This window comes from Dasypus novemcinctus, chromosome 7 (genome assembly GCF_030445035.2).
Source record: "Dasypus novemcinctus isolate mDasNov1 chromosome 7, mDasNov1.1.hap2, whole genome shotgun sequence".
Lineage (NCBI taxonomy): Eukaryota > Metazoa > Chordata > Mammalia > Cingulata > Dasypodidae > Dasypus > Dasypus novemcinctus.
This window is the reverse complement of record NC_080679.1, coordinates 24,986,109-25,000,246: the sequence shown is the minus strand read 5'-3', so window position 1 is coordinate 25,000,246 and position 14,138 is coordinate 24,986,109. Positions and strand designations below refer to the sequence as shown.

Sequence of the window (14,138 nt, the reverse complement as noted above, 5' to 3'; positions counted from 1 at the left end):
TCCCATGTCAGTGCCTCTGGAAAGCCTTGTCTGAACTCTTGGGGTGAGGGTGAACCCTTCCTCTTGGATCACACACCGGCGTCCCAGTCCGAGAACCGAGCACTCAGCAGAATCGTCCTGTGTGGGCCCACTGTCTCCCTACCCATTGGCTGTGCACCCCCTGGAGGGCACAAACTGAGCTTCTTCCAAGTGTGGATCCCAGTATCTAATTCTGCATTTAGCATCTAGGTGGTGAAGGAGAAGAATCTGCAATGAGAGGAGGGGAAAGGAGGGGAAAATACAGAGCTTTCTACCTCCATAAGAGGAACCAGGAGGGAATTAGAAGGAATTCTTAAATAGAAGCATATAGCTTTTGACCCAGTTATTTAGTGGGTCCATCTGTGCGAGCTCCTTATCCACGCAGGGGATGGGGCTGGGTGCAGAGGTTGCCAAGCTCTCTGTCACAAAGCCAATCACAGAGCGGACCTGAGCTTCCCTCTCCAAGAGGACCCCAGTGTGCTGCTCTTTCAAAGCAGCAGGGTTCAGCTGCTCCTTGATGCTGATGCTTGGTTTGGAGGTATGTCTGTGTGATGTGGCTTGAGGTTGGGATTTGTAGCAGCTGTGCAAGAGAGTGTCTGTGTTCAGGGTCAGCTGCTCGGTTAATGAATCTACAGGCTAACCATGCATTAAAATCTGTGAAGGGGGGGAAACGGACTTTGGCCCAGTGGTTAGGGCGTCCGTCTACCATATGGGAGGTCCGCGGTTCAAACCCCGGACCTCCTTGACCCATGTGGAGCTGGCCATGCGCAGTGCTGATGCGCGCAAGGAGTGCCGTGCCACGCAAGGGTGTCCCCCGCGTGGGGGAGCCCCACGCGCAAGGAGTGCGCCCGTGAGGAAAGCCGCCCAGCGTGAAAAGAAAGTGCAGCCTGCCCAGGAATGGCGCCGCCCACACTTCCTGTGCCGCTGACGACAACAGAAGCGGACAAAGAAACAAGACGCAGCAAATAGACACCAAGAACAGACAACCAGGGGAGGGGGGGAAATTAAATAAATAAATAAAATCTTTAAAAAAAAAAAAAAAAAATCTGTGAAGGGGGAAGCAGACATGGCTCAAGTGATAGAGCGTCTGTCTAACATATGGAGGGTCCAGGGTTCGATCCCAGGGTCTTGAGACTCGTGTGGTGAGCTGGCCCACATGCAGTGCTGCTGTGTGCAAAGAGTGCCATGCCATGCAGGGGTGCCCCTGCATGGGGGTGCCCCATGCACAAGGTGTGCGCCCCACAAGAAGAGCCGCCCCGTGTGAAAAAAGAGCAGCCTGCCCAGAAATGGTGCCGTGCATATGGAGAGGTGACGCAGCAAGATGACGCAACAAAAAAGAGACTCAGTTTCCCACTGCCGCCTGATAATGCAAGCAGACGCAGAAGAACACACAGTGAATGGACACAGAGCAAACAAGGGGCGGGGGGAGGGGAGAGAAATAAATAAAATAAATCTTTAAAAAACAAAATCCGTGAAGATGTTGTGTATCTATACCATAGAAAATTGTTCAGCCATAAAAAGGAATGAACACTGATCCACACAACTACATGGATAAACCTTGAAAACGTTATGCTGAAAAAAGTAAAAGAAGCCAGTCACAAAAGGCTATGTGTTGCAGGATTCCATTTATATAAAATGTACAGAAGAGGCAAATCTTTAAAGACAGAAAATAGATTACTGGTTTCCAGGAGCAAGTCAGGAGCGGGAATGGGAATTAGAAGTATGGGGTTTGTTTTTGGGTTTTGAAAATATTCTGGCATTAGACTGGAGATCATGGCACAACTCTGTGAATACACTAAATTGTACTCTTTGAAAGGGTGAATTTTATGGTACATGATTTATATCTCAATCAACTGTAATCTATGGAGATCAGTTTGATAAGATTATTGTATAAAGAGCTGCCACTGGAAACTACACTCACAGAAGATCCTTGAGACACAAAAGGGAATTCTGCAGCATCTCTGCCTTGATGAACATTCAGAGGGCCTAAAACCTACCCTCAAATTGGAAACTGCAGTAGCAAAACAGGGACAAGCCCTAAGCAGTTTGATAAAGTAATGAAGTCCTTGTGAGGATTAATTAAAGGGCAAAATATTCCCTCACATTTTGATAACACGTAGGCAGTTTCAAAGACTCCCTCCAAAAGTTTTTGCCATCAGTACCTGCAAACAACGTATAAGGGCCGAAAGTGTTAGTAACAAAGATACGAAACCTCGCCTACAGAGAACTCCAAAAGCTAACAGATACAGACAGGACTGGAAACAAGAGAACCAAAGATTTCTACCCAGAAGAGAGAAAAACAAAGAGCAAAATATAGCACGGCCAAAGAGGTGATCTCTATACTGGGTGTTCTATAATTTTTTAAGTACTTTTATTGAAGTGTAATATACCTACAGAAAACTGCATGTACCATAAGTGTAACACGAAGTTATTTGGTTATTTTGGGAACTAAAATTGGCCTCCGTTTTCTTATTCCAGCACGATGCCAGGAAAAGACTGACAATGTAAATGAAGAAATAACTTTCTTTGACAGTGCTTCATTCAAACACATATAACAGCTCTAGGTTGGATGTGATGTAATAGCGTAGGTTCCTTCCCTTGCAACTTTTTCTCTGGAAGATGGAAAGTCCCATCTCTTCTTTGAGGGTTGGCACAAATCCCGTCGGTGATGGCCAGTGTTGGGGCACTCTTCCAGGTTCTGAGTCTCAGGGACTCCTGGCTGCCCCGAAAAGTCATAGTGAAGGGACGTCACTGTGAGGTTTCACCCTTCCTGACCGGTCTCTTCAAAGAGGGTGGAACAATAATGGATTTAGGATAATCGCACAGAAGAAGACATTGATTTAGCACAACAGACGTAAAGAACATTCACATAGCAAAGCAGGCCTTACTCCTCGTCACATCCATTCCAGCTCATTTAAATTTGGTGGTCAAATTAGGATCTATATTTTTGGCTAAGACTTTAAGAAAACAGCTTGTCATCTGAAACAACCGGGCAGCACTCTTATGAATAAAAATAGACCAGGTACCTAATGTTTCCTAGCTGTTTACATTCTCATGTTCTATAAAGTTTAGCTTTTAACATCTTTTGGCTTGGTCACAGGAATTGGTTTACAGGTCATTATTTATGATTCTAGTTTTAATATGTATGCCAAATTAGAACTTTGAGAATTATCATGAAATTGATATACCTGACATTACTTTGTATTAAATTCTTCTGCATTTAAGGATGTTTGGGAGAAGATTGGTGAAAATGCTAACAAAGCATATATCCTCTCTATTGTGTCACTGCTCTCAGCCAGTGCTCTTAGTCACACTAAAAAAGTCGCAGTAACTCGACCAAATTATTTTCCCAACTTTGAGAATGAGATGCCTCTAATTCTCAGCATGCTCTCATTCTCATCATGTGATTAATAAATCAAAATTTTCTACATTTTAAAGGAGTTGTCTAGACCTAGTTGTCTAGGTCCCAAGCTCAAATCAGGAAATTAGTAACTCTAGGAATGGGATCCTGGAATGCCAGTTGATTCTGATGCACATCCAGGATGGAGAACTACTCAGAGGGTTGTGAGAAGAGAGATGGGAAAAGCAGAGGAGGCTATGGGGGTCCAGCCTGGAGGCCAAAGACCCTCTGAGGCACCTCAGAGATCTGGAAGGAGTTGAGCGCCTAAAGGGCAACGCACTGGAGAAACCTGGCCAGGCCTGGATCAGACGAATCAATAGAGGGGGCAGCAGGGCAGGTTCACAGAGCACGGCTCTTCTTCTGAGTTAGGATGGAAGCAGTTGCAGTCACTGTGGCGATGCTTTGTCTCTCTTCCATGACAACTATGATGGCTGAACGGTGACAAAGCCACTGCCAAGCCAAGGGCCAGGCTAGAAGCAGATGTCGGAGTCTGAGGCAGGGACGGGGATGGTCCCAAAGGGGAGAACTACTGGGTCCTCAGGACAGTGGGCCCAGAAGGGGACAGGCTGAGCTGCTCTCAGAAAGGGGCAAGCAAATAAGAGAGGAAAAAAGGGCCTTCCCCCGGCCCGCCCTTTCCAAAGAAACCCTGTGCTAGAACCTCTGAAGGGCCTCATCATGGAGAGCAAGCTGGGGCACGGCCTCAAAGGACTGATCCCTGTACACATGTCCCAGGCTCTCCGAGGACACTTGTCACTCAAGCCCAGGGCCAGGGGTCATCCCAGGTAGGACGAGAGCAGAGCCGGCACTGACCCCTGTGTTTAGGCAAAATCCGAAACAGAACTCAATGAGAAAAGCCCTCCATGAACCACCTGCCAATGGAGCCCATGGCTGCACTATATTGCTCAGTGAGAGAAACATGGCTGGACCGTATTTTAGAAATATTAACCTACCATCCCACCATTGGACACCTGGACCTATGACATTCATTGCTATGAATTTCAAAAACCTAATCCTCAAGATGGGTGGCAAGAACTCAGGACACATAAAATGGGTGTAAAGAATATACGATGGGTTTGAGAACAAAATTGCCCCCCCCCTTTCTCTGCTGGGTAGGTTCCCACAAACTGGTGGGAAAGAAAGGAAGTGTAGATATTGCTAGGGTCTTTGAGAAAAAGGGCCCTGAGAAGTGGTCCGGGTATGACAGATAGCCCAGGGAGGTGTGGAGGTTATGTAGGCAGAGCAGCCCAGGGCCCCTATCTCCTGGGAAGAGCCTGGGAATGTAGCTAGACCCTAGAGTAGAAGAGGCTGCTTGCTGTGCATCTCAGTGGATGGGCTTGAGCAGTCTCGCAGAGCTTCCAGAAACCCAGAGGGTGCAGAAGCAGGAGCAGGAGCTCGGGTGTCCTAAATGCCTCAAGAGCAGACCAGCCTGCAAATGCTTCATGAGAGGGAGTGAGAGAGGCCCCAGCAGCAACTGCACATACCAGGGACCTAGCCACTGCCAACACGATGGGCATGAGGCTGACATGGATGGATGATGACTGAGGAACACTACTTAAAGCCTCTCTCACTCTAAACTTAGTCCCAGGAAAGGGTTGGGGAAACCCTACATTGACTGAGATTAATTTCGACCCCCTGGTAAAATGGGGTTCATGATAGAAATTATATTTGCTTTTTGTAACATAAAGAAAGCTGTATTTCTTGCAGATTAGAGTTGGTGGACTGAGTTGTACTGACTATATGAGTAACTATAATTAAAATATCCTTTATGGTCTTGTTATAAGTTTGGGAAGAATAACATTATATGTGCAAAAGAAACTTGCCACGTGTGGTATTTGTTAATTACAGATCTTCCTTCCTGTCTTTGAATTCTTGCCACCAGGGCAGGTCAAACGACGGTAGCATTTTCTCAGTGAAACCTCTAAAATCCAAGTTACTGGCTTGTTCTTTAGGTTTCTGACTTTTTGATTGCTCATTCTTAATGATCTGAATAAAAAACGCATCACTGGGGGTGGAGAACATGACCGCTAAGGAGTTGTCTGGCTCAGAATGGAGAAAAGACCTTGCTCCAACAGGCAGCTCTACAGAGAACTGGTTTGGAAGTTCCATGGTGCCCCCCAGTAGTCTGGCAATGACAAGGCCAGGAGAGTGGAGGGGAGAGGTTAAGGTTTTTAGGAGCCACGAAGGTTAGAGCCCTTGAGGGAAGAACAGCTGGAACCCCCAGGAGCTGGGGACACAGAGCAGTAGTCCAGAAGCCAAGGAAACCAGGGTCCCTGAAGAAAACTGTGGGCTGTGGGCTCACTGCCCCATGGGCTGTGGGTGGGCACAAAGCACGGCTGGCTCTAGGATAATCACAGTGGCCCTGGGCCAAGGACCTCCAGGCTTGACTCAGCTCTTCCCCTTAATTTCATCATCCCATGGTTCCTGGGCACTCCCGAGGGCTTCCGAGGGCATAGCCAGGCAAGGCAATTGGGGAGGGCTGAAGAAGCCTGTGGGGAAGGAAAGAGGGAAGATGTGACCAAATGGGGAGGGCAAGTTGCTCCTCCAATAGGGGAACCTCACTCTCACTATCCACTGCCAAATAGGCAGTTTGTGCCCCACACTACTGCAGGCTCCTTGCAATATTTTTCGGGAAGGTCTGAGATCACGGCACATGTACTGAGATACCACCCCCAGGGCATTTGTGTTATAAGCCTCCGTTCTTACTGAGGATGGCAATTCCACCCAACAAAGGCAGGTGAACTTGCTTCCTTCCAGTAGAATTCCAAACTGGTGGGAACTGAATTGTAAGAGAGCAGTCAATTCTTCCCGGAGCGCCTGAAATCACACTGCCGCCCTTGCCCTTCCTCTAATCCCAGCCCCTGTCTACCCCTCTTATGAGGGAATCCATGACCACAGCTGAGAATGTGACAAAGCGGTGGCCTCGGCTCTGAGGGCCCATAGGGAGTCAGTCACGCTTGTCGTTTACACGGGTCTATGTGGTTATGGGCTGGGTCTCTCCCATCCTCACCCAGAAATACCCAGAAGCTAGTGCTGAGGTTGGTGGCCCAGGACGGAGCCTACCTGAACCGGAGCTGAAATCGACAAAAGGGGGTGAAGGGAGATGAAAGCTGAGTCCCCCGGCTCCCTTCCTTGGCTTCCGGGTGTAGGAGGTGGCCTGGAAGCGAGGACTTGGATATCCTCAGGCACCGAGGGCGTCGATGCCAGCAGGACTGAGCACCAGGGCCTGGAGGATGTCAGAGAGGGAGACCACGCCCAGGAGATGCTGGGTCTCGTCCACTAGCACCAGCCGGTGTACCTGTGGTCCACAAGGCTCAGTGAGGGGCGAAGCCGTGGGGCCAGGGCACTCAAGGAGTTTGGCACCAAACATCCGGGGAGACCATTTGAAGGGAGCAAGAGTGTCCCCTAGGAAGCTGCTAAGGCAATTCTGACCCCCCTAGCGGTGATCCACAGCTGGCTGTGGCCCTTGGCCCAAGGGTCCCCATGGAAAGGACCAGAAGCAGACCACGATAGACATCAAGAACTTGGCCATGACATGGGCGAGCAGGGCAGGTGCCCGAGGCCCAGGGATAGCCGGAGCTGCTCGTGTGCGCGGAGGCCGGCCTGCAGGGGCCCAGGACCGTACCTGCTCCCGGGCAATCCTGTCGATGACTTCCCCCAAGCTCTCGTGGGGCTGGCAGGAAAGCACTCCCTCCAGACACAGCGTCCTCTGCCTCAGTGCTTCTCCCACACTCATGTCCAGGTGGTTGTAGGTTTTCTGGGCAGCCAGGTGCTGGGGCAGAGGGAGAAGAGCCGCTCTGGGTCTCCTCCCAGCCCTGGCTCCAGCCCCAGATACCACCCCCTTTGCCCTTTTTCCCGCAGCCACCCTGCGGCACTCCCATGTCCCTTCCATTTCCCAGAGACACTTACGATCACATCGAAGCGGGAGTAGAGGCCCACGACCTGACCTGCGGGGAAGGCGGGGTGGGGGTAGGGGTGGGGTGAGAGGAAGAGGAGACTCGGATCAGAACCAGGATGCGGAGAGGAAGGCGGAGGGCACTGTCCTACCGTTGTGCCTCCTGATGTGCTATAGACCACGGGGCTTCACCTCCGAAATGTTCCAGGACCAAGCCCTTAGATCTAATTTCCAGATTATAGGAATCACAGGCATAGAAGACAAGGTAAAGGTCACCTCTAGAAAGCAATCCCAGAGGTGGGGCATTCCATAGGACAACTGACCCAGTCATTTCAATTCATCAACATGATGAAAATGAAGGAGGGAGGGATGGAGGAACTGATTAAAAGATTAAGAAGATTTATGGGACAAAAGAGTCAAATCTAAAGAACAGACCTTAATTGGATGCTGGTTTGAGCAAACAGCTGTAAAGAAAAATAAATAAATATTCCTGGGGGAAAAAATGGGACAATGAGAATGATTGGATATTAGAGAATAATAAATTACTCATGCTTCATTAGGGAATGTAAGAAATACATTTACTTTAAGAGGTGCAGAATTCAGTATTTAGGGGTGAAATGACATGATGTCTGTAATTTACTTTAACTTTTTTTTAAAAATTGAATGGATTATGGCAATATGTTAAGAGTAGTTAGCCCAGGCAATAGGTATGTGCAGTTCATTATACAATTTTCTCTACTAGTTTCATTTATTTGAAAATTTTCATAATCAAAAGTAAATTTAGAAACTTCTTGAAATCCAGCATCATTAGGATGGTTTTAATGCTAAAATATTTTACAGTCATAGTTCAATCAAAGAAATGATCTCATAGTTCCTCTAACCCTTTTTCAAAGCAGAAAATTGCAGTCTGGCTGGGCACAAGTTACCATGGTCCATTTTAGGATGAACTAAAACTAAAAACCCCATCTCTTGCTGTTTCCACACACCACGTTCATTTTATCGCACATAATCTGTTGTCATCCTTTGAAGTCAGAAGAATGGGTATTATTAAGAGTCTCATTTCACAGAAGAGGAAACTGAGGCACAGAGAGGCTAAATAACTGGTCCAAAGCTTCAACCGGACAACTCGTAACCCCAACCCCAGTCCTTTCTATGACACTGTGGGCCCCCAAGCTGACGCCACATAGACCCATGACCCCAAGCCCCGCCCCATAATCCCCAGCAGAGCCTTCCTTGCCCTAGCCAGAGCCTCTCCATCCGGGCTCAGGTACCAGATTCATTGATCACAGGCAGCGCCGACACGCGACGGTCCACGAAGATATCCAGAGCCGTCAGGATGGGGGCTGTTTCCAGCACCACGGCCAAGTCTCGGAATGTGCCGATGCCCAGATCTTGGATGGTGCGGGAGAGGAAGGAGGGCCGGGGCAGCAGGGCACCCTGCTTGCGGTCAGTCGGGGAGAAGAAGCCGATCAGAGGCTGAGTGGCCCCTGGAGAGCCCCTAGCTCCTTCCCCAATCCCCGGGGCCAGGCTCACAAAGATGTGTAGGAACTTGAGTAGCCGCTTGTGAGTAAGAATGTGGAGCACTGCGCCCGAGACTGGGTCCAGGACAGGCAGGCGATGGATACGGTTTTTGGTGAGGGCATAGACAGCTTCGAACAGGCTGTGGGAGATGGGAGCCGTGAGCCCGGGGGGCAGCCCGGGGAGAGTACATCCCTCCCCCTAAAAGACAGGGCAGGGCCCTGAGGCTGCCCAGTCTACCTCCTGGGCTGAGTCGGGAGTTCGGAGCTGAGCGAGGTGGGGGTGCTCACCTGTCACTGGGAGAGATGGAGACCAGAGGCTTGAAGCAGCCTTGCAGGTGGATCTCTGCAGGAAAAGCGGGGTCAGCCCCAACCTGCAGCCCTTGGCGGCTCCCCTTCCCTCGGGCACCCCGAGGCTCCCAATCACCCTTCCCCTGCTCCCCCCAGGAAACCCCTGTCATCTAGCCCTTCCTGGACCACGCTCTCACCCACGCGCTTCCAGCAACTTCCTGGGTCCCCTCTCCCCACTCACCCCTCCAGGTCTCAATCTTATGTTCTTCGATCTCATAGATCTGGACCTAGAGACACGGACAGGACTCCTGCAGTCAGGCGGGGGCCCCTCAGCTACCAGCCCCCCTCTGGACTCCCCCCACCGCAGCCGGCCTGGCGCCCCAGGCCTCCAGCCCACTGCTCACCAGGGGGCACCTGTAATAGCGATGCAGCACCAGGATGAAGTCCGTGATGGTCAGCATCCCTGCAGGTAGGGAGGGGGCAGGCCCGGGGGAAGGTCAGCCCCGGGCCTTTTGGTGGGAGGCAGGTGGAGGGGTCGGCCCCCCACGCCGCCAGGGCCCTGGTGCTGAGACACGGTGGGGGTTGTGGAAAGAGACAAACCTCGGGAGCCCTGCCCGTGCCTGAGAGCTGGGACCTCCGTTTCACGCTTTCCCCTCTAATCTCTCTCCTTTCCCCTTCCTCTTTCCTATTCTCCTTGTTTTCACCTCTTCCTTTTCTCTTTTCCTACCTAGCACCTATGGCATGGGAGACCACAGGGTAGCAGAGTGGAGGGCGCCAGCTGCTCACAAATTCCACAGGCCACGAAATCGAGCCCCAGGGTCTCCCTGCTAAGCCACCCCGGGCCCAGGACTGGACTTTTCCCCCACTGGCCCCTGGCTTGGCTCTACTCAAACCTGTGGCACCAACAGTTTGGCCCCCGAACTACCCCCAGAAGGCAGGTCCCTCCTTCCCATTCCCTCCCACCCCACCCTGCCCAGCCTCTGCTCACCCACAAAGCTCTGCTTCTTGTTGTCCCACAGAGGTGCTGCCCGCAGGCCGTTGGCCACCAGGGCAAAGAAGGCCTTCTTGATCTGACGGGGAGGGGAGACTGACTGAGGGACCTGAGGAGGCCCTCGCCCTCCTCTCTCACTGCACCCGCCCATCTGCCTGCCGTCCCCTCTGCCCCTTTTCCCAGGCCCTCCTTGACCCGAGCTTGCCTGCCGCTCTCATGTCCTGACACACACAGCAGGATGTGGGAAACCAGGGTTTCCACTGGTAAACCACATGTGTGTGGTCTTTATGATTGTTCGCATGGAGGACCCACGATATACTTATTTACAGGAGCTTTACATCTCTAAATAAACTTTAAAGGAGTTCATTGTGAACCTCATTCTAAGCAATAATATCTATACCTTCTCGTTGCATTTTTAAAACACACATTAACATAAAGCAAAACCACTAAAATAAAAATATTTGTTCATGTACCACTAGAATCAAAGCAGGCACTGTGGATGACCCACAGAGCATGCCCTGGGGAACACTGTCCTAGAGAGGCGATGGCAAGAATAGAATCATAGACATTTTGCAGCTTGTCCTAGTGGGAGAGCGGGGACCAGAGCTCCTCCTACCTGCCGTGACTCCTCCTACGTGACTCTGCAATGACCTGCAGGTATTTCATGTCACACACACACACACACACAGGGTTGTCCCAAAGGTGCTCTGAAGCAGGGAGGGCAGAGCAGGCATTCCTGTCCCCATTTTAGAGATGAGGGAGGTAAAGTGACCCACCCAAGGTCCCACAGAGAGTGGTGGCAGAAGCGGACGACAGTCAGAGGAGGGTGAGAATGCGGACCGGGCTCAGGCAGGGCGCGGCTGTGGCCTCACCTCCAGCGTGGTGTCGAAGATGACCAGCTTGGAGCTGGTGGCCATGGCATCGTAGCAGGTGTGCTCCTGCATGAAGTGCATGTAGACCTGGGCCCCGGGCTTCCGCAGTTCATCGTCCCAGCCCAGCCTGGGGAGCGGGGCCTGCGGGGATGGGCACAGGGCCGGCCTCTCTTCCTCCAGGCCTTCGAGCTCATGCCCCCAAGCTGCTATAGCCGGAGACTCTATGCCCAGATCCAGACCATCTGCCCTGGAGCCCGCGGCCAAAGCTGCGCAGTCAGTGGGAAGGCAGTCCCGCCCCGTTGGTGGGGTGCCCTCCGCAGCCTGGGCCAAGGGTGTGGCCTTGGGGAATGTGGCATCCAGCCCAGTGGACTCAGCAGCTGGTCTGGACGTGGGACCTGCAGGGGTAGGGGGTGGACAGTAACTCCATCTTCCAAAGCCCTTTCTCACCTGCTGGCTCAGTTGATCTTCACCGCAGTCTTGGGAAGCCTGAGGCTGTGGCCCCCATTTTGCAAGTGAGAAAGCCATAGCTCAGAGTCACACAGCAAGATAGTGGCTTGGTCCCTCTTTCTGAGTTGGCCACGTTGGGCCCCTGGCTCTGCAGTGCAGTTGTCCCCTCCCATGTGGGGAGATTGAGGGTACAAGTTGAGGGTTGGATCCAACTCTGTTTCCAGAGGGATCCAGGAGAGAGGAGAGCCCCCACCCCAGGTCCTGGGACTTCCAACTGAGCTCTCTCCCACCTCCCCAGTACCAGCCTTCGTCTCACCTTCCCCCAGGCCTGGTGGCTCCCCTTCCTCCGCAGCCTCCTGCCTTGTCCATCGCGACACCTTGGCCCCCGATTTCCCATGGATTCTTTCTGAGCTGGTGGTCAAAGCCGGCCATGACGTGCTCTCTCCTTGTTCTAGGAAATTCATCTCTGGAAGGGGGAATGGAACCTATCTGGTTACTAGGGAGTAACACAACAGAATCAATAAAAATGTTATTAACAATAATACTTAATATTTGCAAGCTTCCAAAGGGCTTTTCTCCAAAACATTTGTCATTCAAATCCCATAGCAGTTCTATAAAGGAGACATTATCACCCCTGTTTTACCAATGAGGGAGCTGAGGTTCAGAGAGGTTAAGCAATTTCCCACAAATCACACAGCTACCAAGTGGGACTGTGGTCCAAGTCTTCAGACTCCAGAGTCCCCCTCCCCACTTCTTCTGAAAAGAGGAAAGAGGAAGTGAGGGGAACAACTGGGGAAAGGAGGAAGAGGAAGAAAGAAAGAAAGGAGTGGAAGACAAAGACCAGGCTGATGGAATAGGGAAATTGGGATCCCAGAGAAGTTGGGGACAAAGGAAGAGGGAGAAGAAGTTAGGGCCATGGGGAGGGGGCAGCCCCACCTACCTGGATGCTCAGGTGCTCCCAGGCTGCTCCAGGTTGGGGTCTGTGGGGAGCAGGGGTGGGGAAAATGCCTTACGTTCCCAAGCCACAAGTCCTCCCCTTCCCACTACACACTCTTTCACAAACACACACACTCACACACAAACACGTAGACCCACACACAGCCATACACACTTAGAACAGGTATCCAGCCACTCCCAACACCCACAGAAGCACATACACTCACATATAAACAAAACGAACACCCAGACACCCACGTGCTCATCTACACAGAGATAATCCAGCCCAAAAGCACCAGCGCACGCACACAGATTCCCCCGCACGCTCTCAAGCCCCCAGCCTCAGCTGCCGCTGCTCCCCGCCGCCTGGGATCCGTGTACCCTGCGCAGGGCGCGCGCCAGCTCGGGCTCCCTGCGGCCAGCCCGGACCAGCGCGGAGCGAGTGCGCGCCCTGGGCCCGGGCCGCGCTATTCTGGGCCGGCGCCTGGCACCCTGCCCCCCGGATCGGTTTCCTTCTGATTGGGTGTCAGGCCGCTCTGCCGCTCCGGTCCGGCAGCCGGGTGGGAGGGGGCAGAGGGGAGTGGGGAGGGAAGGGGCGCGCCCGGCTATCTCGAGGCTCCTGCGTCTCTGAGAACAAGTCAGGAGGGACCCGGCGGAGCGGGGAGGCGCTGGGAGCATGGCGAGGACGCGGGGGCTCGAGGACGGCCCGCAGGCTCCCGGCTTCCTGCTAAGGGTCTCCCTCCTCTTTGTCAGGCGCGGAAGGAGGGAGAGTGGAGGGGCGTTGAGCTTAACTTTCTTCCTTGAATAAACTCCTTTAGGGGGCGGTGCTCGAGTTAGAAAGAGCAAGGTGCGGAGGCTTGGAGGCGGCGGATAGGGCGAGGGGGTTGTGGGTGGTCTCGGGAAAGCAGCCACTGTCTGTCCAGACGTTCCCACTTGAGCCCCAGGAGTCTGACAGACAAGGAGGTGGCCCCGGAGTGGTTCAGGGGAAGTGGGGTGGCTGTGAGGGTCCCCTGGAAGGTGGGGAGAGAGCTTGAGGTGCCCAGGCCCGCCCTCATGCACAGGGTGAGAAACACCTGTTTCTACCTGTGGTTGGAAGGTGCGGGCGCCCCAGCCCCCTTCACCCCGCTGTGCGTGCTCTCCCTACGACTCCTGGTGCCAACCGGATCCGGCCGGGCTCGGGTGGCTGCCCTCCCCCCCGTTCCTTGGCATTCCTGGGGCCTGAGTCAGTGTCCAAATCGGGACTGCTGACCCAGCTGCTCTGACTCCCTCAGCCTGCCCCTCCCGTCCTCTCCTCCTTCCAGCCTCTTCCATCCCAGGCCCTGGAGTGAACACTCAGAACTGAATTACTACAGTTCTTACTGAATTTATCAAACATATTTCCCATCACCTCTCAAAAGACCTGGCATGGGGAGGGTGGAGGGCAGAGCGGGACAGAGACTGTCCCTTTGCCCATGTCTTGGATAGGACAGGGGTGAGTGCGGCTCTCCTGCTGCTTCCCCAGTGGGCCCTCTGGACATTCCTGTGGTCTGCCCCGCCCTGGTCCCAGAAGACGGACCTTCTAAGGCAAAACTAAGGGGGATGCTTCAAACAGTGAAAAGGCCAAGTGGACCATCCTTGGAGATGTGCAATGCAGAGGGTGGAAAGCGCCTCCCAGACTCCTCCCCGCTCCAGTCTGCTCAAGGCCACTCTTACAGCAGAGCAGACACAAAACAGGCACAGCTCACACCATTGCTTTCTTCTGGAATGTTCCCTTCTCCCCTCGACCTGTTCCACG

General features: G+C 52.7%; 1 protein-coding gene across 3 annotated transcripts; it reads right to left on the bottom strand.

Moving 5' to 3' along the window:
• Positions 1-1,624: 1,624 nt before the first annotated feature.
• PRKAG3 (protein kinase AMP-activated non-catalytic subunit gamma 3) lies at positions 1,625-13,541 on the bottom strand. 3 transcript variants are annotated; one of them, XM_012528704.4, is made up of 14 exons: positions 13,448-13,541; positions 12,369-12,408; positions 11,745-11,894; positions 10,982-11,376; positions 10,107-10,188; positions 9,523-9,581; positions 9,360-9,405; positions 9,119-9,173; positions 8,844-8,970; positions 8,582-8,747; positions 7,325-7,362; positions 7,041-7,187; positions 6,479-6,713; positions 1,625-5,904 (listed from the first exon to the last, which is right to left on the bottom strand). In XM_012528704.4, the coding sequence occupies exons 3-13, from the start codon at positions 11,890-11,892 to the stop codon at positions 6,597-6,599; spliced, it is 1,380 nt and encodes a 459-aa protein (XP_012384158.1). In that variant the 5' UTR covers positions 11,893-11,894; positions 12,369-12,408; positions 13,448-13,541; the 3' UTR covers positions 1,625-5,904; positions 6,479-6,596. The 3 variants fall into 3 exon arrangements, with proteins under 3 accessions (XP_012384158.1, XP_012384162.2, XP_012384161.1); XM_012528708.4 differs by lacking the exon at positions 13,448-13,541 and adding an exon at positions 12,746-13,115; XM_012528707.4 differs by lacking the exon at positions 13,448-13,541 and adding an exon at positions 12,673-12,827.
• Between the last annotated feature and the right edge of the window lie 597 nt (positions 13,542-14,138).